Consider the following 24,002-nt stretch of genomic DNA (forward strand, 5'->3'; position numbering starts at 1 on the left):
CACGTTGGAGGTAGCGTAGTAGGGTGCCGTCTGACCCGTGCTGCCATTCCGCTGGAGGCCCCCCATGAAACCACAGTGTGTCGCCAGGTCCACCTACGGCACATCAAAATATAGGAGATTCATCAAAACCAGCAAGCACATCCTTTCAACTGCATAAACAAACATGTGCATTCATTCAAACATGGGCATTTCCGGTGGCACAGAAAACAACATTGAGCTAATGGTGACTTGGAGACAAACAAACATTTAAAGTCAACATTTTGTAGAGCATTACGCTTCGCTGCATTGTTTTTGTTGTTTTTGAAATCACAATATAACACACATTCTAAAACGGATCGTTTCGGTCCTTGATTATGATTGGCTGAATTGCGTTCGATGCTGTTGTAAAATCCAACGCAAACATACACCTTGACCACATTTCGTTCTATAGTAGTGCGCTACCACAACAACTTCATACATACGCTAGAGTAGCTGCATCCTGACATTGCTTGGCAACCATTCAGATAGAGGAATTATATTTCTTGGTGGAAGAATGATTATCTATGATTATTATACGGCTCTTCACAATGCTAGTGGAATGCTCCATTGACTTGAATGGGATTTCCCAACATTCTACTTAAGGGATAATGTATGGGATAATGTATAGAACGCCGGTCATTATTGGGAAAATAAGTCTCAACAAGGCAAACCGGTCTTGTTCCGCCCTGAAGGGACTTATTGACAGCGGTCATTATTTTTTCCGGAGGTCCTTTCCTCGGAAATAATGACCGCTACAACTTTGGGAAATCCCATTCAAGTCAATTTGAGCGTTCTACTTGCCTTGTGAAGAGCCGTGTAATAAAGTAAAATAAATTCATATAATTACCACTGAAACATATAATTACCGCTGTCAATGGCAACGGGTTTTGTGCTTCTGATTTACGTTTTTAATATCACTCCGCAAGTAGTCCGGTCACTTCTTGCAATGGAACTTTACAGTAGCTGTGTTCTTAAGAATGTTTGATTCAAGTTCAGTGTGTGTTGAGTATTTGTTTCTCAGCAAAAGCCATGACAAAACAGTAACAAATAAATGTAAAGACACAATTCATGTGGAGTTTTTTTCGCTTTGGCAAGTAGCCGTATAACAAGCTGGATAATGTATGGAACGCCGGTCATTATCGGTAAAATAAGTCCCTTCAGGGTTCGCCCTTTCGGGACTTATTTTCCCGATAATGACCGGCGTTACATACATTAACCCTTACATAAATCATTAAATTTCTTGTTGCTGTGCCTTTATTTTATGAAATCTTGCCAGATATATGTAGCAACCATTTTAGAAAAGCTTGAGTCCATAGGTTCCACTGATTTTAGAACTGTTAGAACCGCTGTGCGTCGTGCCTAACAACGTCCCTCGGCTGTTCTAAAATCAGTGGAACATACAGCCTCTCGGGGCTTATTGCCTAACTAACTCTTGCAGATGTTGTAGACTACAGTGTTGAGTACCGTCACACTAAATGTCAATGACTGAATTCAGTACCTCCCATCCCAGTCCAGACACAAAGTCCTCGTACGCCTGGCTGCCCTCATTATTGGACAGTATCGAGCACTTGTCCTCTTGTCCTTCACCGATGTAGAAGACGGCAATCTTGTGTGTCTCTCGACTGAAAGCACAAACACACACCATCCATGTCACCCCTCTTTCCCTCCCTATACACAGTAGTTTAGTGTTTTCATTCAGTTCTTTGTAGTAAAATGTATGGAGTATGTAATCACAAAAAAGAAAATATCAAACTGCCACAGATAACCCCGATCGAACATTCCTGGTGCGGTATTGGCTAATGGGCCTTGGGGACAAGTGAGTGGAATGTGAGCGATTTGGGCACGTAAGAGAGTACCCCCCCCCCACAAAGGAGCAGGGTAACGACATGTGCAGAAGTCCATCCGCCAGGCAGCATTGTGCCCGTTGCCACGGCTGCATGTAGTTGTGGTGCCGAGGTGTTTGGTATGTTCTGACAGCGGTTACTATGCGCCGAGTCGGCATGTGGGTCTGGGGGGTTGGGGTGGGGGGGGTTGCGGCCCAATCCTGCGGGCATTCTTAAATAAGCCTGGTAATTAGCCGTTTGGAGTGCCTATTGATCGCTGTGTATCAAAGGAGGGGAGCTGTGATCAGACGGTGATGGGCAGGATTAAAAATGTGGAGGAGTGAGGAGGGGTGAGGGTGATGGTGGGGGGGGGAAAGTGCCTGTGTGTGTGTGTGTGTGTGTGTGTGTGTGTGTGTGTGTGTGTTGGTGCACCCTAGAGTGGTCAAAGAGCAGGTTTTAAGACAAGCGTGCTTAAATAGTGCTCTTTCCAGCTTTAGAGCTCATGGTCACATCCTGCATTAGTGTTGACACATCATGAATGTCACATATCATAGGTTACTCTTTTTATTTCATTATTATTGAATTTTCATTCAAACAACATTCCCAATGTTGTTGTAAACATCATTTCCAAATACCAGTTCAAATCAGTGTGCTAGCCACTGCAGTTTTATGTTATGTTATGTTATGTTTATTTCTTCTGTGACATAAAAATAAAGGCAGAACAAACATATTCCTCGAACCTATTTAAAAGTACAAACAGCAATTTGCAAAACGGGTGACCTCCTGTTCCCAGATGGCCAAAACAATAGAGACTGCAAACTATACTGGGTAATCATGTGGGGTGAAGTCACAGAGCGCACTCCTGATTCTTACTGTGGCTGTAGGAAACCCAGTTGCTGTTAATGACAGTACAGTAAATGCAATCCATAGAGGGGTGTGGAAGACATTTCTGAGGAAATTGCATGTGGCACAGAAAAACCTCTTGAAACCTGGCCAATTTTATAGAAGCGCAGGAAGGGAAACTTACCACTGCCTTGAATCCAAATTCTTAAGTTCCCTTAAGAGCTTGGAGTTCTTCTTCAGGAGATGAAAGCTTTTCCTGTGAAAATGAAAAGAGACCCAAACAGAGTACACATTTACAAAAAAAAGAATATCTCTATAATCCAGCTCTTTACTGTTAAACCAGATCCCTGCATATTGCCTTTGTAATTTCACAGAGACACTGCAACATGGAGCCAACCTTATCTAACAGATTTTTGATCAGATAATGTATTTCCAGAGAGACCAAATAAGTAAACAAAAAGCTCAGGCCCCCTTTGAAAGGTCTTGGGGGCTACCGAATTCCAGCTGTCTACTTTGAGAGCGAACAATTACTTTAACAGTGGTAGCTGTCCACAGAAACAAGACGCTGGCACCTGTTGACAGGTGGTCTCACACCTCCTTCAAAGGGTGTGCTCCTCTCATTAGAGGAACGGAAAACATGCCAAACTGGACCTGAGTGAAACCAGTGGGACACTCAGATCCTGCCGAGACCAGATTAGAAGTCGGGCCCTGCCAAGCCTCTCTGAAATGAAAGATCTCAACAAGAGGTGGGAAAAATGGTCGATACGGCTCACCCAAAATCACGCAGGAATGGCGTGAAAAAAGGCAGAACCTGTACCAACAGGGGACAAATAACCACTGATGTGGAAAACAGTGGGTAGTCAGACCCAATTAATACCACTACCCCCTCTCTAACTCAGAAATGTAATTTGGGCACCCTATCATAACCTTGTATCTATTTTTCCAATGTGAAAACAGATATAATATAATCAACTGACAAAATATTAATTAATAAATCTATATTCTGCAATTAACAGGTTGCTTGATAATTTTTAAGTCCTCAATCATTTTACCCAGAAAGCTTATGGATACGTTAAATCAGAAAATGCTTCTAGCACATACCTGTCAACATTTAGCTTTCCAAAAACGGGATATTTTATTTCGGGGGGGGGGGGGGGGGGGCGCAGTTTATACCGGATCTGTGTTTGCATATTTAATACTTTTCATACACCACATGTTTCAGCACTGCATTTCGCTCGTTGCTTTTACCTTACCATTACCTTACGCATGCCAGTTATGTATCCACCAGCTGCCTGCAGCCTACTTCCAAAACTCCAAAGCTGCTTGCTGTCAGATTTGGTTCCGAGGGCACAAGTTCAGTGTATCAACAACACTCAATAACAGTTTATGTGATGTGTTAATCAATTAAATTCCCAACAATTTCACAACAGCTAGTTCTGGAGTAGGCTATTCAACTAGCCCGCTTGCTTACGAGACTCAGGCTGCGCAGTCGGCACCCGCTTTCTTATTTGGGTTTTGGGTTGCCAGGTTTTAGCCTATGACAAAACGGTTGAAATTGAAACTAAGTGATTATGTATGTGTAGGGTGTATTTCATACACAATCTGGCAACCTGAATGGATCAATGATTTTAAAATGAAGTTTGATGGCCATGCAAATTACGGGAGTTTTCCGGGAGAAATAACAAAACGGGAGGGTGCTGGGAGATGACCTTGAAATACGGGAGAAACCCAGGGAAAACGGGAGTGTTGACAGGTATGTTCTAGCAGGAAAAAAACCTCTTGTTTGGTCTTTCGTTTCAGAGAATTGTTTATCAGTACCTGCGGTCCCAGGAGTTCATGCCAAGGTCATTCAGTAGCAGTCTGCAGAAATAAAAGGGAGCTTTGGGCTCCTGGTATGTAGGCTCTTTCTGACGGGCAGCCCTGATGCTGGGGTCTCCACATTTTCTTCTGGCCAGCTCCTCTTCCTCCTGTAACGCCTGCCGCTGAATAGCCTCCATGATCAAAGCCTCTTGTTCCAGGTTCATGCCCAGGGGCGAGGGCGCGGGCTGGGTGAGCTTTAGCCGAGGCTGGGGTAGGCACTCGGGGCTGCTATGGCCAAGCTCCTCCAGGAGCTGGTCCAACACGTCCACGCCTTCATCTTCATCCTCCTCATCCCCAATCTCAGACGCCCAAGGGGAAGGTTCCCCCTCCGAGGTCTGTTTTGTAGGAAGCGGAGAGATGTTGGCGTGGTCAGCAGGATTAGCTCCGCCACTGTGTGGGACGTGTCCCTCAAAAGTTCGGTAGAGGACCCCACCATCCCAAGAGTACTTTCCTGATATGTCACGCACAATGACACGGACTTCAGAGGAGGGTGCAGAGTGGTCCCTTGGGTGACTGTTGATGCCAGGCACTGTGGATGAGCTTTCAGAGGGTATCTGTAGGTATGACACTAACGTGCTGTCATTGAAAACAAAGAGCTGCAGGTTTGGGCTCTTGAAAACCTCAGATGACAGTTCAGAGGATTCCACGTAGGGGTTGTCATGGTTTTCATTGATGAGGCTGTGTAATAGTGCAGGGCCACCACTGAGCGGATGGTGGCCCAAGTGGTTCACAAGGTGCGTCATGATCATTCGGGCAGTCAGTGGGATCAGTTCCATGTTTCGCCTCTTCTTCTCTAAAACGGAGCGGAAATGGGGAAAAGATTGAGCTCACCAAAAGCACAAGAAAGATACATGTCTGATGACTTAGTCACTGCAAGGCAATTTTTTCCAAGACTCTATAAAGGGAGCACGGTCCATATCTATATTTTTTTCAAAACCATTTAGGGGACATGAGAGAGACGTGAGAGTGGAGGAGGGATAATTACCCATGGGTCCAGAGCAGAACATAATTCCACTCTCTCCATCAACCACCCCCCCCCCCCTCCCCTCCCCCAGCTTCCCTCTTATCTGCCTCCCCCTGTATAGACATGTTTGTCTAGTTCTTACACTCTTTGAAAGGTTCATATGTGAGCTCTTACTCCATCATTATTACCCATTTTTTTCCATTTCACGCCATGCTAAGCTCACAGACCCTTTATGGGCCACATCTAATCATACGAGACACCTTTGAAAGAGGCCATTCATGCTCCACAATGGGACAAAACTATCCAAAGGATCCGCGGACTAATGAGTGTTGCATCTCTGCAGTGGCCATGAATAGAGATCAGCAGCACTTACTGAATTAGAGTTATGTAAATGCTCACGACTGCCCTAAGTGAAAGGGACACCATTATTATTCCCATCATATTAAGATGGGAGAGGAAAAAGGGAACGTGTGACGCTCACATTTTGACACTGCTATCAATGCCATCATGTTCATCAAAGAAGAAAAAAGGGAGCTCTTCAGAAGGATGGTTGAGTTGCATTAGCTATGCTTGGAGGTCCTTTGAAGTGATTTAATCAATATGTGTCATGGTAAAGGCATACTGCTTTTAAATCTATCCTATTGTCCACGAGGCTCTGAGGAAAGCCAAGGGACATTTCTGCTGTGTTAAAACAAAACAAACAAAAAAGACATGGAACAGTGTGCTGCCCTGCCTTATGACAGATCCAAAAGCAAAGTTTCTACAATCTAAAGACACTCCTGAAAAATACAAACTACGTGCAAATGGAAACAGAGTAGGGAACTTCAAAAGACCAGGCCAGATCATCATGATGTCATGTAATGGATTGACAAGGTCAAACAAGGCCATTAAAAAAAAAAATGCATTTTTTTAATAATTGGCATAAATGGGCTGTCTGAGTGGAAAGGGACAACTAATGCACGCCATTTTAAAGATTCCATTCCATTTGAAATAGTGTTTTTTTTTCTGTGGTTGCTTTTTGTGTGCTTTTAATGGTACACTGGCAAATTAGCAAGCGGGTAACTCAATTCCCATGTATCAAGCAGTGTTTCTAAGGGACTTTGGACGGGGAGGGGGACATGTGAAGTCAAATGTGTGCAGTAACGGTAAGTACAGGTCAGGCACTTTCACAAAGCATGAACAACACACACATGCAAACACGGTACACACATTAAATTTTCATATGTTAATTTCAAATTACTACAAGTACAGCAAACACATCAAAAATAAGGGCAAAACATCACAGAAAAATCCAATGGCTCACAACAGTGTTTTGTCAGCATCTTTAGAGCATAATTATAGAGTATAAACACTATACATGCATATACAAATCTGACCCACTCAGTCTGACACTCCTGCTATATCCACTAGACAAGCTCATCCATGTCATACAATTCCAGTGAGCAGCAACCTGCTAAGCAAAAGCTGGCACTGTATTACATGTCTGGACTTCGTACCTTCAGCCACGGTGAGCAAGTTGCCGAAGTCTCCAGCAGCGGAGTGCGCTGGCGGGGTGTCCATGCTCCTCACCTGACCCAGGGAGAGGAAGGGGTCGTAATCCGTGGACAGATCAGCCAGGCTGAGGAGGTAGTGGCTTTGCTGGGTGTGAAGATTGGACCCCGAGACACAGCAATGTAGCACCTGTTATAGACAGAGACAAAAACAAAGTCATTCAATAATATTGAATGAATTCAATGTGCTTTAGAAATGGCTACAATTCTGGGACTTCTCTTATACCTTCTAATTTAAATATGCCTGAAGGACATGTTCAACTGAATGGGAATATTTCACAAAGGATGATTTGTTAGTGATTTTGTTTTTGACGGTAAATAGGCTTGGTTGTTGACTGGCTGCTGTGTGAAATCCCCGACCTATAGCACTAAGAATGTAACACCTCTCCTGTGTATATCTAAAATGACATGGAAGAGACCACAGTGAAGGGTGACGCAGAGCGGGTGGAGTACTCCGAAAGAAAATGGGACACACAGTTTTGCATGCAAACACACAATTATATTAGAAACCCAGATAAGGTGTGCTAATAGAACTTTATTGTTGGTAACCGGGATACTAGTATTCATCATGTATAGCAGGTTTCTCAGTGCTCGTGTAAACACCATATCCTGAATATGATCAAAATCAGGATAAGCCTCATAACTGGGATACTGAAGGGCATGTAAACACAGTCACTGAACTTTCCATGGCAGAGAGAAGCTACAGCGAGGGGTGATGTAGAGTTAGTGGTTCTCCCACTGCCCCTCTCAAGGCACCAGCTCTGCCTAATCCCAGGAAGAATTCATGAATATGCCATCCCAGAGAGCTGTATCGGCTGAGCTATGTCTGATTCAGAACCTGAGAACAATACGAGCCCGATGAGGAACATGATGTCAACTAGTCGTCCAGTTTATGTAGGAATCTCCATTCTCCAGCGTGCATGTGTGTACAGTATATACAGTTCAACTGGGTCATGCCCAAAGCAGGCCAAACTTAGGAGGAAGTGGACAAATCTACTGGCAGAGGTGTGGAGCCTTTATGGGCACATAATCAGTCTCAGCTGTGATAGATGTGGATATTGATGCTCAAAACAGATGGCATCACTTCCACTTGTTGGGTTAGATTAGATTTAAGTGACCAAACAACTTGGTTCTGCATAATAAACTTTATCCACTTTATAGCTTCAACAAACTTATCTATCTGTGGATATGTTTCCTATGTTTGACAACGCATCACTTTGAAGTAAACACATTATAAAATGCCCCAGATCGAGTGAACTCTTTGAACCAGTTGCATACAATGGGACTGTTAAAGGAGAAAACCGAGTTTTGACATAGAAAATAATCGGTTTTACCAAGCTCGAGTTGCTACAGCCAACAGCTAACGCAGCCAGGCAGCTACAGTGCTACACTCTGGGGGCATGTACATGGGAGTTCACGGACATGACTCACAGATTTCTCTTTTAACCTTCCTTTTTAACATGTATTTGGAATCTCCTTCACATATCTTTCAGTCTTGCCTGGAAAAATGCACATCATTATGCAATGCAACCATTTCACTATACTGTCACACAAGCATGCAGGCATTTCTAGGTGTGTGTGTGTATGTGTATGTGTGTGTGTGCGCGCGCCAGTGAGAGAGTGACAGAGAGAGTGTATGCGCGTGAGTGTGTGTGTGTGTCTGTGTGTGAGAGAGAGAGAGAGAATGAGAGGGAGAAAGAGAGAGAGAGAGAGAGAGAGGGAGAGTGCATGTATACAGAGAAAAATCATGATGAAAGAAGCAGAAGCGAACAGCTGCTAGACCTCGGCCCCAAAGTGCTTCCTCTTTATGAATAAAAGAACCTTTGCTACTTGCTGGACAACTAAGTGGCTGCTTTGCATAGCAACAGTTGCAGAGCAGGGCATGAAAAAAGAGAGAAAAAAAGTCACAAAAAATACACAATGGACATGCATCTGCGACTATGAGTGAATGCACACACACACACACACACACACACACACACATTTGTCTCTGCACACACTAATGACACACACACAAACACACTTCCATCTTACACAGGACTCATACACTCTTTTACACACACACACACACACACACACACACACACACACACACACACACACACAGACTTTGCTCACACTAATGACACACACACACACACACACACACTTCCATCTCACACATGCATTCATACACTCTTTTACACAAATGTACACACACACACACACACACACACCTCCATGCACACCACATGCGCTCATACACTCTTTTTTCAGAAATGTACACAAACACACACAAACACACACACACACACCTCCATGCACACCACACATGCACTCATACACTTTTTTTCAGAAATGTACACACACACACACACACACACTCGTAAGCGCCGCACAGGATAGTGCAGTGCAGCTGCCGAGGCGGACCCAACAGATGGAGCTCCCAAACTCTGAGCGCAATCAGGCCTTTTACAGGACAGAGTCTCATGCTGTTATTTCCAGAAAGGAGAAGAATGGCGAGAATACAGGCTAAAGATAGAGAATGTTCTCTATTTAAAGCACAGGAGCATGAATGCATTGATGGATTGATTCTCTAAAGGGCTGTGACACACTGCCTCTTCTAGGAGCAAGGGGGAAAAAAACCCTGTTGCAATCTGATTGTGTGTAACTGCTATTTGATGTTGGCAGGTGCTCTATCTAGATTATTTGCTACAGCACTTTCAAAATGCTCAGCAACAGATTCCATAGGGTGTGCCTAGGCATATATTATTAGCACTGTGTACGTTCAACACTATATTATTTGCAACTTGTACGTACAACATTACCGTCGAAACCCCCCCTTTTACCGTCGGACCCGTATTTCCGCCGTTTTGCGTGTATGTGTCACTTAATATTCTATACAAACCAAGACGGCGGATTCCTAAAGAATCGCAAGCACCCACACCATAAGTTTATCTAAATTAGCTATGTACCAAAAATTACATTTTACCGTGACTCGAAGAGCTGTAAACAGTGTTGTAAGGCCACATGTACACATCTGCTTGGAGCTCCAGTGGAATTTTAATTTCATGACGAGAATTCTCGGTCTAACCGTTCATGTGCCGTTGAAACGGCGTAAATAGGCGACCCATCAGGCCAGCACTATAACTCCGAGCGTGGTAAACAAAATCGGATATTTCAGGCAGTAAATGCTCCCGTTAAGAACCAAACCAGATTTTGTTCAAATCTACACACCTATGGCTACTGAAAAATGTAAGGTTCATTTAGCAAATGTTATTTTGAAGTGTTAAAAAACATTGTTGTTTTAGAATTTCCAAACAAAAGTGGTGATAATTGGGGGTGTTACGATATATTATTATTTGGCTGAAAATGGGTGCATGTGGGTTTTGTTCTTTATTTGCCGTGTTGCTGAACTTTGGGGAGTGGTTCTATAGTAAAAAAAAATGACAGCAGAATTAAATCAATAAATGCCTTTCCTTTTCTGAGGTTATGTGTACATTGCTGTTATGCATGGCTTTGTCAACGTGGCCCCAATAAAATGCCCTGAAATAATCTTTCTATCTGCCAATTATGTACACGGTCTCCATTGATATTGCTTCTATACACCACCTGGAGAGAAATCTGTCTGTGTAGTGATTAAAAGAAACAATTGATGGTGTTATGAGTGCTTTGGGGGTGGGGGGTGGGGGGGGTAGCACAGGGCAGGGCTGGGCTGGAAGAGTTGCAGGCTAATTACATTGCTCATCTACTTCCTCTCCCTTTTGTGCCTCTTGCACCAGGTGCAGATCGTCTCTTCTGAGGATGCCTTCAACTGGCTGCAGCCTGCCATTCATAGGCCGTTATATAAAAGTGAACAATGGCACATTTAAATAATTTGGCCATTTTTTTTTTTCTCTGTCCAACGATGACACCCTGACAAAGGTCCACTGCTGACCGCATCTGCCAAATGGAGAAAGGCAACACAGCACCTCATTCATTTTCTGTCAATGCATCTTCATAAACGTCTGAGCCCCTAGAAAAAAATGACGCTCAAGCCTTGCAAATATATAGACGTGACAAAATTGGACCCTTGCACCATTTCGCACAGCTCCCAAATGAGCCCATTGACCATCCAAACATACTGTACATACTGCATGTGGCTAATGTCACTTTCAAGACAAATACAACTCAACAACAAACAAACAAACATCCAATATATCTGTAATCCTACTTCACATACCCTGTAGATGTAATCCAGCAGAGGGGTCTTCTGGGATGCGGGGTCATCCAGGACAGGCATGGTGATGGGCTCCAACAGAGTGACAAGAGGGACAGCCATACACCAGTCCAGCAGGCACAACAGCAAAGCCACCATCAACTAAGCCACACACACACACACACACACACACACACACACGCACACACACGCACACACACGCACACACGCACACACGCGCACACACACACACACACACACACGCACAACGAGAACAGACACACACACACACACACACACACACACACACACACACGCACAACGAGAACAGACACTTTCAATTAGCCCTACTCGCACCAGCCCAGTGGCCAGCACTAGCCGAGGAGGAATCAATAATCTGTCAACAATGACCACCGTGGAGAGCAGAGGAGAGGAGAGGAAAGAGGGACAGAAAGGAGATGGAAGAGAGAGGTGAGAACGAGGTTAAGGACACATCAGCAGGTAGCGCCACAGTCAGAGGGGACACAGGCAGGGGGATTACAGAGGGGACCACAGGGAGGACAGGATGCTTCAGGCTCTGGGTGGAGGCAAATGAAAGAACCAACGAGAAAACAAAGGAAATAGTTTTCACACGCAGGGCTTTTTTCCCCCCAGTTTTCTTTAGAGTAAAAAAGAAAAGAAAAGCGCAACACTGCTTACTCCACGGTACAGCCGGTTTATTGATAAACAGACGTCTCCTTGGCCAGTCAGACCTTCATCAGAGTAACTTTGTTGCAGAAGGCACAGAAACAGGAAACAGCCAATTTTCTGTTTTCTTTACCTTTTTGTCTGCCTCCACTGTTGAATGCTCTGCACTGGGTAGGAGGAAAGCTATGGTGGCCACAAAGATCTAAATAGTAAAAGAAAAACACAGGTGTTTTTTGCTGGAAACACAACACACAGCATATTTCCACATGAATCCAGAGGGAGTCCTTAAGAGAGAGAGAGAGAGAGAGAGAGTGTTGGTGTGCGACCGACCTCGATGATTCTCTTTGGGAGTGACTCCTCCAGTCTCTGGAGATGTTGCCAGTGGCTGATGAACAGCTGGAACACGTCGCAGGCCACCTGGGCCACCGCTTTATTCGCAAACTGAGGATTGAGAGACAGGAAGTAGGAAGAGAGGAGAGAGAGGAGAGACAGGAAGTAATAATAATACATTTATGTAGTATAGGCAGTCAAAGACGCTATCAGAGCCCGTCTATGGAGAGCCTGTTCACTCCCTATTAAACCCCATTGTACCGAATTTGGTTGCAGTTCCACCAGAATTCCACTGGGGGTGATCACGGGCAAGTGCAAAATTAATGGGCATCTATGGAGCTAGACGGCTAAATTTGTCTCTTTCACCTAATGCCTCCCCTTTCGAATGCAACATTTAAATTACTAGAAAAAAACTATATCTCGAGAAAAGTGGATTTTGAGGGGTACAGCTCCATAGACCTCCATTCATTCTGCACTCGCCTTCAGAAACCAGAAGTTTCCTGAGAGTGGAAGTTCTCCCCTTATTAGACATTCTCTGACGCTATACAGTTTTCACATAGATACATAAATATAAAAATAACACACAGAGTACATGGACAAGGCTTTATAAGTAGAGAGGACAGAGAAAAGGTGAACAAAGCAGGAAGCAGACACAGGAGTTGAACTTCAAAACAAGACATTTTTCACCCTGTTTTTTTTTTTGTCTTCTGTGTCTCTCCAATCAGGGAAGAGATGAAAGAAAATACCGAAAGACAAAAAGAGGGGAGGAAAGGCGCTACTGATTGTTCTCTGCCTTTGGAGTAGTCATTCCTTCCAAAGCACACACACACACACAAATGCACACGCATACACACACACACACAAACGCACACGCATACACACACACACACACACACACACACACACACTTTCCAAGGCACCCAGTCTGAGTCAAGTTGTTGAGGAAAGTGATTACGTGTCCATTTTGGGGAGGGTGGGGAGGGTGTGTGATTGGGGTGATGAGGCCACGGGGCAGGGTGGAGGCATAGAACTTGGAGCAGAGGCAGCCAAATTGGGCACCCATCATCTGGGGGTAAGTGGGCGGGAAATGACACCACTATGTCCCTGCATTACTCTGGACAGCCTGGCCTCTCAAAGCCCCACCATCACCACTGGAAACAGAGACGGCCCAAAAAAGATCTCTAGGACCCGACGTCAAAACAACTCACAGCCTACTATGCTCAAGATACATACTTATGTCATATCCATCCATAGAAAACAGGCAGAAATACACTTTACATAACCAGTACAATAGAAACTGATTACCATTAATAATGTAATAAAATTGTTACATGAGCAACACCTTTCAATCTTAGCAAGTCTTCTATTTTATTAACAAACAAAAATATACAAACAATTCCCATTCCACTAATGTTACTAATGTAGAGCTGTGTAGGTAGCTTCAGCCTCACCTTTAGTGTGACTCCGAGGACGTTGATGGCATCTTTGACCTGATGGGGGATGTTCTGTTGTACGAGCTCTTCACACACCCAAATCCCCAGGCTACAAATTGCAATACACCTGCAGAGAACACACACACTGTAAGTGAGGTCTCTGATTCACAATAATAATACCTTGTCTGATCCTCATACAATGTCTCATACAAGAGTTTCCAGATAGCAGGGAAAGAGGTGATCTTTTTGGTTTGTTTTCAGTCAGTGGCATACCTGGCTCCTTCGCTCAGCTCACTGCGTGCAGTTGTCAGCAACACATTCACCAAAAACTCCTTTGGAGAAAGAACAGACAGAATATATTCAACCATCAAAGCAATCAAGACAACCACAACAGGACAATTCCACCACGCAGGGTATCACTAACATAAACAGCTCAACAATATTGAAATCATATACATTCATGAACATACATCCTTACAATAACCAACATGTTGTAAAACACAGTTTTCTTTTCAGAAAATTGAACACATTTGTTTCTGAGTGTATACAACATGTCTCTCACATAATTGTTGGTAATAACTAAGGACACTGGTCTAGTGAATCAAACAGGGTTTATTTGGGACTAATTTAAGATAATTTGTTTATCCAGGCTGTGATGGGTGTAAACATTACAGTCATTTTCAACCACCAATGACTAAGATTGCATTCTAGCGTACGCATACACAACTGACAAGGATCCTCAACACATTTTCATTCTAGTACCTTAATGTCCTCCTTGCCGACCTCTAGATCATCTGACCCCGGTGTGGACATGAGCGAGGGTATCTGTCGGTAGAGGTTGGGGAAGCACACCAGCGAGCCCAGGACTGTCTGCGCTTCAATCCGAGGAGCCTGACAGAGAGACATGGGTCAAGGGCCAAAGGTCAGCAGGATCAGGGAAAGCATTGCAAAGGAACTTTTTTTTTTTAAGTATAGTTTAAGAAGAAGGGGGGGGGGGGGGGGGAGGTTGCCTTTATCATGACAGGACAGTGAAGAGATTGACAGGAAGAGAGTGGGAGAGAGAGATGGGGTGGGGTCAGGAAATGACCGCAGGTTGGACTTGAACCCAGGTCACCGTGGGCACCTGGATCTGAATGGCATGGACACCGTCTCCAGCTGCGCCACAGTTCACAGCTCACCTCAAACGAGTCGGTGCTGAGGACACGGGCGGCGGCCGTGATGAAGTCGCCCACCAGCATGGTGAAGCCTGGCAGACCCAGAAAGAAGAAGCGTGGAGAGCACCACCTGATCACAGTGTTCAGCACATCCTGACGGGACACGGAGGAGGACACAGAAACGGAGAAACACACACAGAGAAAGGGGGAAGAAGACAAAAGAAGATCATTAACCCGGTCATTTCAACACACAGCATCAGAAAAAGTCCTGTGAAGCCTTAATGTCACAAAATGTCCGATCCTCTGGAAAAACAGCATCACTTGTTTAACATATAGACCCTTTCAACAATAAAAACAAAAACAATGCTTGAACGTTCTATTTGGTTCCCAATCTACTTCCTCTGCATAACATATGGATATGATATATGATCTATGATATATGGATATAATGATAACATATGGAATGTTAAAACGGAAGCCTTGTGGGGCCAACTATGATGCTGATAATGGAACTCTCTTGAAAGGGTCAATATCACAATGCCCTCCACGATGAATACCACTATTGGTTTCATTATGATGAATCATTTGCGGTGCATTTGTGGACAAAGTTTAATAGATACAGCTGCCGCAGCAGGTAAATATTTAACCTTATTACACGGCTCTTCACAAGACAAGTAGAACGCTCCATTGGCTTGAATAGGATTTCCCAAAGTTCTACGGTAAAATATTATTCATGTAATTACCGCTGCAAACATATAATTACCGCTGTCAATGGCAACAGGTTTTGTGCTTCTGATACGTCTTCCATATTACTACGCAAGGACTGGAACTTCATTCAAACGTGAAAGCAGACGGTTGATCAGCTGTGTTCTAAAGAATGTTTGATTCAAGTTCAGCGTGTGTTGGTGCGAACTATTTGTTTCTCAGCAAATGCCACGATGAACGGTAACAAATAGGCTAGGCTATGTAGGCTAAAGTCATATCGTGGGGAGTTTATTATTTCGTTTTGGCAAGTAGCCGTGTAATAAGCGGGATAATGTATAGAACGCCGGTCATTACTGGGAAAATAAGTCCCTTCCGGGCGGAACAAGACCCCTCCGCTGCGCGTCGCGGTCCGGTTCGCCCTGTCGGGACTTATTGAAGGTGGAGATGGGGAGGGCATATGGGTTTGTCACAGCATATTGGCAGGACCATAACAAAACAATTATTCTGTTGACCTTTACAGAAGCTCATGCTCACACACACACATAATTAAAACCAGTGCTCAGGTATTGTCTGATGAGGCTCAACCCACTGGCAGATGGAGTCTCTCAATCTAATGACATACAGCAACATCTAATCATTTACTCAGATGCATCCATACAGAGCGGCATACAAGTAAACGACAAACAAATGGCAGATTTGTTTACAGCAAGCTGGTTTGTTAATATAAAAGTACCATAAAAGCACCAAGAGTAAAGCCACAACACCCAGTTTCAATTCCACCTGCCCACCTGACATTTTCCTGATCCCTCCATAGTCACCAGGCGAGATTTTATAAAAGAAACATATAGACACCATGTCATTTTGCACTTCTAAATGAACACACACATCGGCTCAACAAAACATGTCTGCATATGTGTGTGTATGTGTGATGGTCTTTGGATGAAAGTGTCTACTAAATGAATACATGCAAATGTAAATGTAAATGTCTTGTGCACACCACAAGATGTTTTTGACAACCTGGTCACAGATTGTTGTGATTCAGAATTCAGAATATAAGCATATAATTATTTTCTGTGAGCATCTCCTGTTATTTAAACGGGGGGGACATGGAGAAATCTGTATGCTCAAACATGAGACGTGTGTGTGGTGGCCGCGTGTTTACCCAACACACACCTCGGCAAACACCTGCTACGCCACTGTTCTAGTCCCTACCTGCTACATTCATCTCCTTAATTGAATCCTTTGTAAACACAGGAAGGAGAAGGAAGGGGGAGGGTGGTTAGCTTAGCAGTGATGAATAAAAACCAACTGCAGCAATAAAACAAGTCTTCAACACACACACACACACACACACACACACACACACACACACACACACAGCTCTCCAACAGGGAACGGGAAATTGGTGGGAGTGTCTGTTTTAGGAAGGAGGGACATTTTACCCTCATTTCTACAATAATTGACCTCAGAGATACAGAACAGTTGCTTGCAATTAGCCATGGCAATAGAAAAAAGGCTGAACGATTACCTGAAACGCTCGCCCTAAACGAAGCTGTAATTCCCTGGAACGTTTGTCATTATCGTCTGTAAATGCAGGCACATCCAATCTGAATTTGTGCCTGCGATAAAGGTGGTGTGTGTGTGTGTGTGTGGGGGTGGGGGCAGGAGATGGTTTCTGCCCAGTGGGGCCTCTCCCAAACCCCTGGCTGTGGGTTCTGCCTGCCGTGCCACAAAAGGACACATTAACACAAAGTCCGCAAAAGGGACTGGGCCCCTTCCCTGGACTCTGGCGAGCACTGAGAATGAAATGGTGTTTCATTTTGTTTCGCTCTTTCATTGAAATCATCATCGCTCTGTGTATGTGTCCATTGTGTACTGCATTTTGCGAAGAAATATTGCCACGCCACTGACTAAGCAAACAGTGAAAGGCACAATCACAGTTTTGTTTGTTTGTTTTGTTTTTTTTTTACTGGTGAAATGCAGGGAGAGCAATCGTCGATCTCGACCTGTGCACACAAACAGAGCGATTTGCTGCAAATCAGGCCTGCCGACAGCACAATGAAAAAGGTCCTTTATCCTTTATAGAGCAAAGCAAATCACAAGCACAATTAACATCACAGTAGACAAAACGCTTCTCCTATATTGGAGGTGCTACGGCAGGTGCACTTGTGTGCTGACATAATTTGTGTGAGTCACATGTGATTCACAAACCAGCAGACATGTATGGTGTGCTCCAAGATGCAGTCTTTCAGCATATAAAGGGAGTGGCAGTTACAAATTATATTTGGTATCATGGTGGGATATACTGACTGCTTGAATGACCCTCTTTAACTTTGGAGTCATTCTGCTGGAGGAAAAAATACTTTTTTGGGTATGTTTGGTGGTATCTGTTTCAGGAAAAGGACATTCTAAAATAACGGGTAATAGAGTCTAGACAGGCTGTTTCACAAGTACGGAAGAAAAACATATGACTAATACCATACATGCATCACGTTTTCATGCAGCCAATAAAAGGTTTTGAATCAGTTTATTGGGAATAAACCAAATATGCGTGTCTTATTCTGATTGAAATAAACCGAAAAAGGCCATATTCGGTTTATTAATAAACCATTTGCACACCCTAGCATATGCCTGTTTTAAATGGAATATTGGGTCATGAAAACACCTTAAACAGAATATTGACATACAGTAAACGGAATTTGGGCAATAAACTGATTCAAAATCGATAATTCCCAGCATGAAAACGTGTTGACAGTTCAGTATACATTTAAGTGCCAATTTTCCTATAGAGCATGTCCTGTAATCAAATATGACATATATGGCAATAGTTAAGACTGTACATCAGAAAGAATAAATACATCAAACTATTACTGCTTTTGATAAAAATAGAGGAGACCTATTTAAATAAAAGGTCAAATTACAGTTAGTCATCCAGTAATGCTTCAATGGGAAAATGGACACTCTCTATTTTATTCTCCACTTTCGTCTCTCTTTCTCAAAACCCTCAAAATCTGAACATGCCCTCTCTTCCAGTCAGCTACATATTGTATTTAATCACAACAAAAGACCACAGATCCCCATTCTGGCCCCTTTAACACACACACACACACACACACACACACACACACACACACACACACACACACACACACACACACACAAAGAAACACACACACAATCCTTGCCAGCATAGGCCCCTCACAAAACGCCACCGAGCCTTCAATCCTTAATTAATCACACACACACACAAACGCGACGGGAGTTCCAACATTATTTAATGACATGGAAAACATTCTAATGAGCTTGTCCTCGTGCCAGAGTGGAATATAGCTATCCTCCAGGCGAAGATATGTGGGCATTCAGAGTCAAAACAAAGGAATGTATTCACTTTTTATCAGTTCATCTCCATCATTCATTCAATCACCCCCCCCCCCCCCTTTCCTCCAGCAGGGTTGGGATATCCTCCCTGGAGCTGCAGTGGGGGAACTAACTAGAGATATGGACCCAGACTGATTATTTTGTCATTCGAGTTAGTAGTTGGAGCCAATGAATAGATGGGACCAAAATGTCAGTTCCAGCCTCTTCCAGTAGGGGATGCAAAAATGTGATTGGCCTTGTGTGTGATTGCACAGAAATAATCAAAAATCTAGAATTTCACTACCCTATGTGTTGGAGATCTGCAGCAAGCCAATATACCGGATAATGGATATTTGTCCCTTTGATCTGTTGTTTATAAAAATCTTTAATGAGTACTCATTAACCTATTTGTAGTATGAATATACTTGCTCTAAGCGATGCCACACGTTTTTTAGGCTTTTAGGCTCACCATCCGCTAGCTGCCTGTGTCCTGTGTCCTGAATACACTTTAAAAAAATGTGATCTCTGTGGACAGCCCAGGCACCAATAACGGCAACAAAAACAACCTGGGCAAACCTAGCCCATAAAAACAAAACAAACTGTTCCAGCAAATCACAGACGAGATGCTAGTTTAGGAGAGTTTCAATTGCACGGGAGGGAGGAGGAGGAAGTAGCGAGCTAGCTCTCTGTTTTATTTAAATGTCAACAGAAGTGATGTTACCAAGCATCGCTTAGAGCACCTTTAATATGATAAAATTAACATAATATTATACATTAATAACATTAATATTCTTAGTGTAATAACTTTGTTTGTTAAATAGTAGTCACTTCTTGACATGTACCTCACTTCCCTCCCATGCCAATCATCAGACAACAGACAAAACTATGAACAGAAAAATCTATTAATGTCAAATTATCCTTTCTGTTCAACAGCTGAATGGGAGGTAAACAATGCACTGTGCTGATTTAGAGACCTATTCTCTCTCTGCTGATCGTGCACATCAAACAATGAACAATCTCAAAACTAAACTGTGTGAGTAGTGTGCCATCTAGTGGTGAAAAGTTATGAAGTAAAATCAGAGACCATCACCTAGATTTAAAAGCTCTAAGGAAATGACAGCGCAAGGATAGGTCAGAAAATTGTCATGTGCATTAATTTCAGTTAAAAAAAAAGAAAGATAAATGTGAAGTCAAATCCAGTCCATGTGTACAGTAGGAAAGCAGATTTCCTAGATGAGGCATCCATGAGGGTGGATGATGGCAATGAAACATTTCAGTACCGTAGGAGAAATGTGTAATTGATATGTTGGCTTTGTAAAAGGTGCCCTATGTGAGTCAAAGGCCAACCTCAATCACTATTCCAGTTACAGCTGCCTTGATATCTGAGACTGTCCACTAAAGCAGTGTTTTTTAACTGGTAGGTCAGGACCCAAATGTGGGTTGTGGAACCGTTCTGAGTGAGTCTCGGAGCTTGCAAAGAATGGCTGTTTAAAATGCTACCATAAATGTCAGACCTTTATTTTGATAGACTTTAGACTTTATTTGATATAATTGTAACAGTAAATATGGCAAAACGAAGTATGGATTCACTTATGTTGAGGACAGTAAATGGCTGGCATATGGAACGCCACATGGAAAAAAAACACCCAACTGTCAAAGACAAACCTGTTGAGTACTTTGAAAGGTGACACAAGAGTTGAGGACTAACATCAGCATGTTCCAAAAAGTACAGACACTTTGTGCATCTTACCACATAGCTCACCGTATCAGTTGGCTTGAACGCTGAAATATGGGTCGCGACTTAATGACCATAGGAAATTGAGGGTCCGAAGGCCAAAGCAGTTAAGAACCACTGCTCTGAAGTAACTTAAACAAATGTGAAGGTAGACGTGCGGAGACTCACCTGGTCATTGCTGTTGAAGCCCTTGTGCATGACATCGTAGAGGTGCACCAGGAACTCTCTGTTGGGCATCACGTCCTGGTGTTTGGTCATCAACTCACAGATGAGTCTGTAGGCCTGCAGTTTCCCCTCCTTGAACTCCGATGGCAACATGGTGGCCTAAACAGGACGGAGGTGAAAGTGAGGTAGCAAAAGTAGAACTTTCCATAAGGTAACTTTATGGCAGTAAAATTAACCTATGCAAAGTGTGGCCTTTTCTCCCTTCTTGTGCTTACTGTAGAAGCCTGCTCCTATCCCCATGTTTCCAAAGAAATGACAAAAGAAGTAGTCTAGATATAATTGTGAGTGACTGAATATAAATCTGACTATAACTACAAAGTTGGAAAGCAAGCCAGAAACACATCAGAGCTACAAAGCTAGTACACCAGTGAAGACCAGACTGGCCAAACAGCTTACCAGAAAGAAGTCAATTAAGGCTAATTATTCTGAAGTCATACTTTAATGATCATCATGTCAAGCATAAATTCAAATGCAATTATTTATGTATCATTACACTCAAAGAATCCTCCATAGAAATGCATGGGGTTACCTGTAGTTCATTTGGCCAATATGGCAGCTGTCTACACATATCCTGCCCCTTCCTGTAATGTAAATAACCCTTACATCTGCCTCCGTGATCACGTGAATAGGAAAATAGCTGCCCGATAACTGCCCAAAGTGCGTTACCAAGATGGCCGCTGAGTGGGGGGGGTTTGTCTATAAGGGCTTTGATAACTCAGCAGAGCCCAAGCAAGGGCCGCTCTTACCTTAAAGAGCCAGGAGGCGAGCATGCGGAGAGGGGGGATGAAGACAGGCTGAGGGAGAGAAGACTGATTGTCCACGCTGATGCCCAGGTTGTCTCTAATCTGTAGGATGTGAAGAAAAGGACAAAGTGGACCTGGATGATGAACAGGTGCTCTGCTCCTCAACATAGACATGCCTGCCACTTTAATGAAAACCCTGGACTTACTTAATGTGGTGGTTCCAACTGTTGTCATTTGCAATCAGTATGGGATTTTAACATCTACAGTAATCCTGTGTATTAATGTAATGCTATAAAGCCTACATTGGGTCTTTTTAATATATATACATATATTTTTTTAAATCTATACTTATTTATCTTATTTTATTATTTAATTTAATTTCATTACTACTTGTACACTATTATAACTGTGTATGTGACAAATACATCCAAATGAATATGATTCAGATTCGAATATGATTCAGATTCAGACGCACAGATTCCATCATAAGAAACAGCAGACGTACCTTTGCCAACTTGTGCCAAAGATCGTAGAGGTAGCTGAACACCTTAGCGTGGATGCGGGGACACTGGATGGCATTGACATCCCCGAGGATTCCCAGGATCCTCCTCCAGAGGACGAAGGCAGAGTCCGCATGCCAGCCCGTCAGACTGCCACCCGCGATGATGCTGACGTCGTCCGCCAAGAACTCACTGCTGTCTGCAAACGCACACGACGACACAGCACAGTGTAAGAGACTGAGGGATCGTGACAAAAAACAACATGACAAGAGAGAGAGAGTGATGAAAAGACAGCCAAAGAAAGAAAGAAAGAGAGATAAAACAAGATTTGAAGAGATGGAGATGGTTGGAGAAGGACACAAGAAGAGAGAAAGAGACAAAGAGAGAGAAAGAAAGAGAGAGGGTGAGAGAAAGAAAGAGAGAGAGAGATAGAGAGAAAGAAAGAGAGGGTGAGAGAAAGAAAGAGAGAGAGAGATAGAGAGAAAGAAAGAGAGGGTGAGAGAAAGAGAGAGAGAGAGGTAGAGAGAGAGCACGAAAGAGAGAAAGAGAGCACAAGAGAGAAAGAAAGAAAGAGAGTGAGAGCTAAGCCTAGAGGGAGACTGGGCAGCTCGTGCTGCCTGACGGAGAAGGCCACAAGTGCTGCATGCTTCAGTCCCATGAGCAGCAGACAGGACGAGGCTCTCCACCCTACTGGCAGCAGCAGCAGGACACAGAACAACAGTCAGGAGGAGGGTGGCAGTCAGTGCTGTGAGGTCGGACACACAAACACATGCAAGAACACTTGTCCTGTGGGGTTAACAGTGAGCACAGCACACCGGTGGGATGCAGGTGGAAAAACACCCAGAAGAAGAGAAGCCAAGCACGGGGGGCTGCAGCAGGATGGAGGGGAAACTCGGGAGAGTGTCTGGTTAAGCTGAGGGAAGGACAGGCAGGAGGAGAAGGGGAGAGGGGGCCATATGAACAATCGGACAAATGTCTGCAAAACTAGAGTGGCCGACATAGAGGAAATGGCATCAGAAGAGAAAATGGACTGGACTGATTTTGCAGAGATTTAGATAACTCAGAACATTAGATTATTTCCTGTGATGGATGTGTACAATTCACACAATTCATTTGCTTAATGTCTAGGGCTGGGAATCACAGAGTAACTCACAAATCAATACTGTCAAAATACCCCGCCATAACAATATCACAATGCAGCAATTCTGCAGTAATCAATACACTGGCAAAAGACTAATCTACGAGACATCACACTATCTGTATACAGATGAAGAAAAAGGCAAAAAGCTGGAATTCTGTATCTCTTCACTGCATTTCACAACTGAATTGAAACAGTGGAAAAAGTGCAAAGAGATTTAGCTTAGTGCCTCTTAAAGATATAAGCATAATTTGACAGTGTGTATAGGATTACCCTCATTCATTCAATAAGCGCCACCCTGAGGATATATGAAGTAGTGACTCTGGTAAGTCAAATTGTCAGATGAGTAAGTTTAGAATCTAAATTGTATAATTCAATGTTTTAGTAATAATATCGATATTAGGCGCGATCGATAACACATCGCAAACAGGAAGTTATATGATATATTGCCATATCATTATTTTGTCACATCCCTATTATTAATAAAAAGAAATAAAACCCCAAAAGCCTTAAAACAATTAAGGGCTAAATTTATTAGTGCCTTGTCTCACTGTAAACTTTATTAATAACATATTACAACATCTTGATTTACACTTTACAGCTATATTGAAATTGTTGTTTTGAAAATGATGAGACTAGAAAGATAGGGTGCCATGCAATCAAACCACTAGTCTATAAATACCGCATGCTGATTAATAAAGAAAAGCTTCGTGAGTCACAGGAATGGACAGGCAGACATTTGACTCTGGCCAAGACTAAT

General features: G+C 43.3%; 1 protein-coding gene across 7 annotated transcripts in view; it reads right to left on the reverse strand.

The window, feature by feature from the left end:
* The window catches only part of ralgapa2 (Ral GTPase activating protein catalytic subunit alpha 2), a 111,221-nt gene that overhangs the window by 34,611 nt on the left and 52,608 nt on the right, over nt 1-24,002 (reverse strand). For all 7 annotated transcript variants that reach the window (XM_042071420.1, XM_042071421.1, XM_042071427.1 and 4 more), the window contains 15 exons: nt 22,110-22,303; nt 21,608-21,706; nt 20,805-20,960; nt 14,864-14,992; nt 14,448-14,576; nt 13,959-14,017; nt 13,704-13,812; nt 12,253-12,363; nt 12,056-12,124; nt 11,260-11,397; nt 7,005-7,188; nt 4,503-5,337; nt 2,869-2,940; nt 1,517-1,640; nt 1-93 (listed from right to left, as the gene is read on the reverse strand). The exon at nt 1-93 is cut by the window's left edge and continues 63 nt beyond it. In XM_042071420.1, the coding sequence (XP_041927354.1) occupies nt 1-93; nt 1,517-1,640; nt 2,869-2,940; nt 4,503-5,337; nt 7,005-7,188; nt 11,260-11,397; nt 12,056-12,124; nt 12,253-12,363; nt 13,704-13,812; nt 13,959-14,017; nt 14,448-14,576; nt 14,864-14,992; nt 20,805-20,960; nt 21,608-21,706; nt 22,110-22,303 (2,501 nt within the window). The remainder of the gene's footprint in view (nt 94-1,516; nt 1,641-2,868; nt 2,941-4,502; nt 5,338-7,004; nt 7,189-11,259; nt 11,398-12,055; nt 12,125-12,252; nt 12,364-13,703; nt 13,813-13,958; nt 14,018-14,447; nt 14,577-14,863; nt 14,993-20,804; nt 20,961-21,607; nt 21,707-22,109; nt 22,304-24,002) is intronic.

The sequence above is a fragment of the Alosa sapidissima genome, chromosome 19 (assembly GCF_018492685.1).
Source record: "Alosa sapidissima isolate fAloSap1 chromosome 19, fAloSap1.pri, whole genome shotgun sequence".
Taxonomy (NCBI): domain Eukaryota; kingdom Metazoa; phylum Chordata; class Actinopteri; order Clupeiformes; family Clupeidae; genus Alosa; species Alosa sapidissima.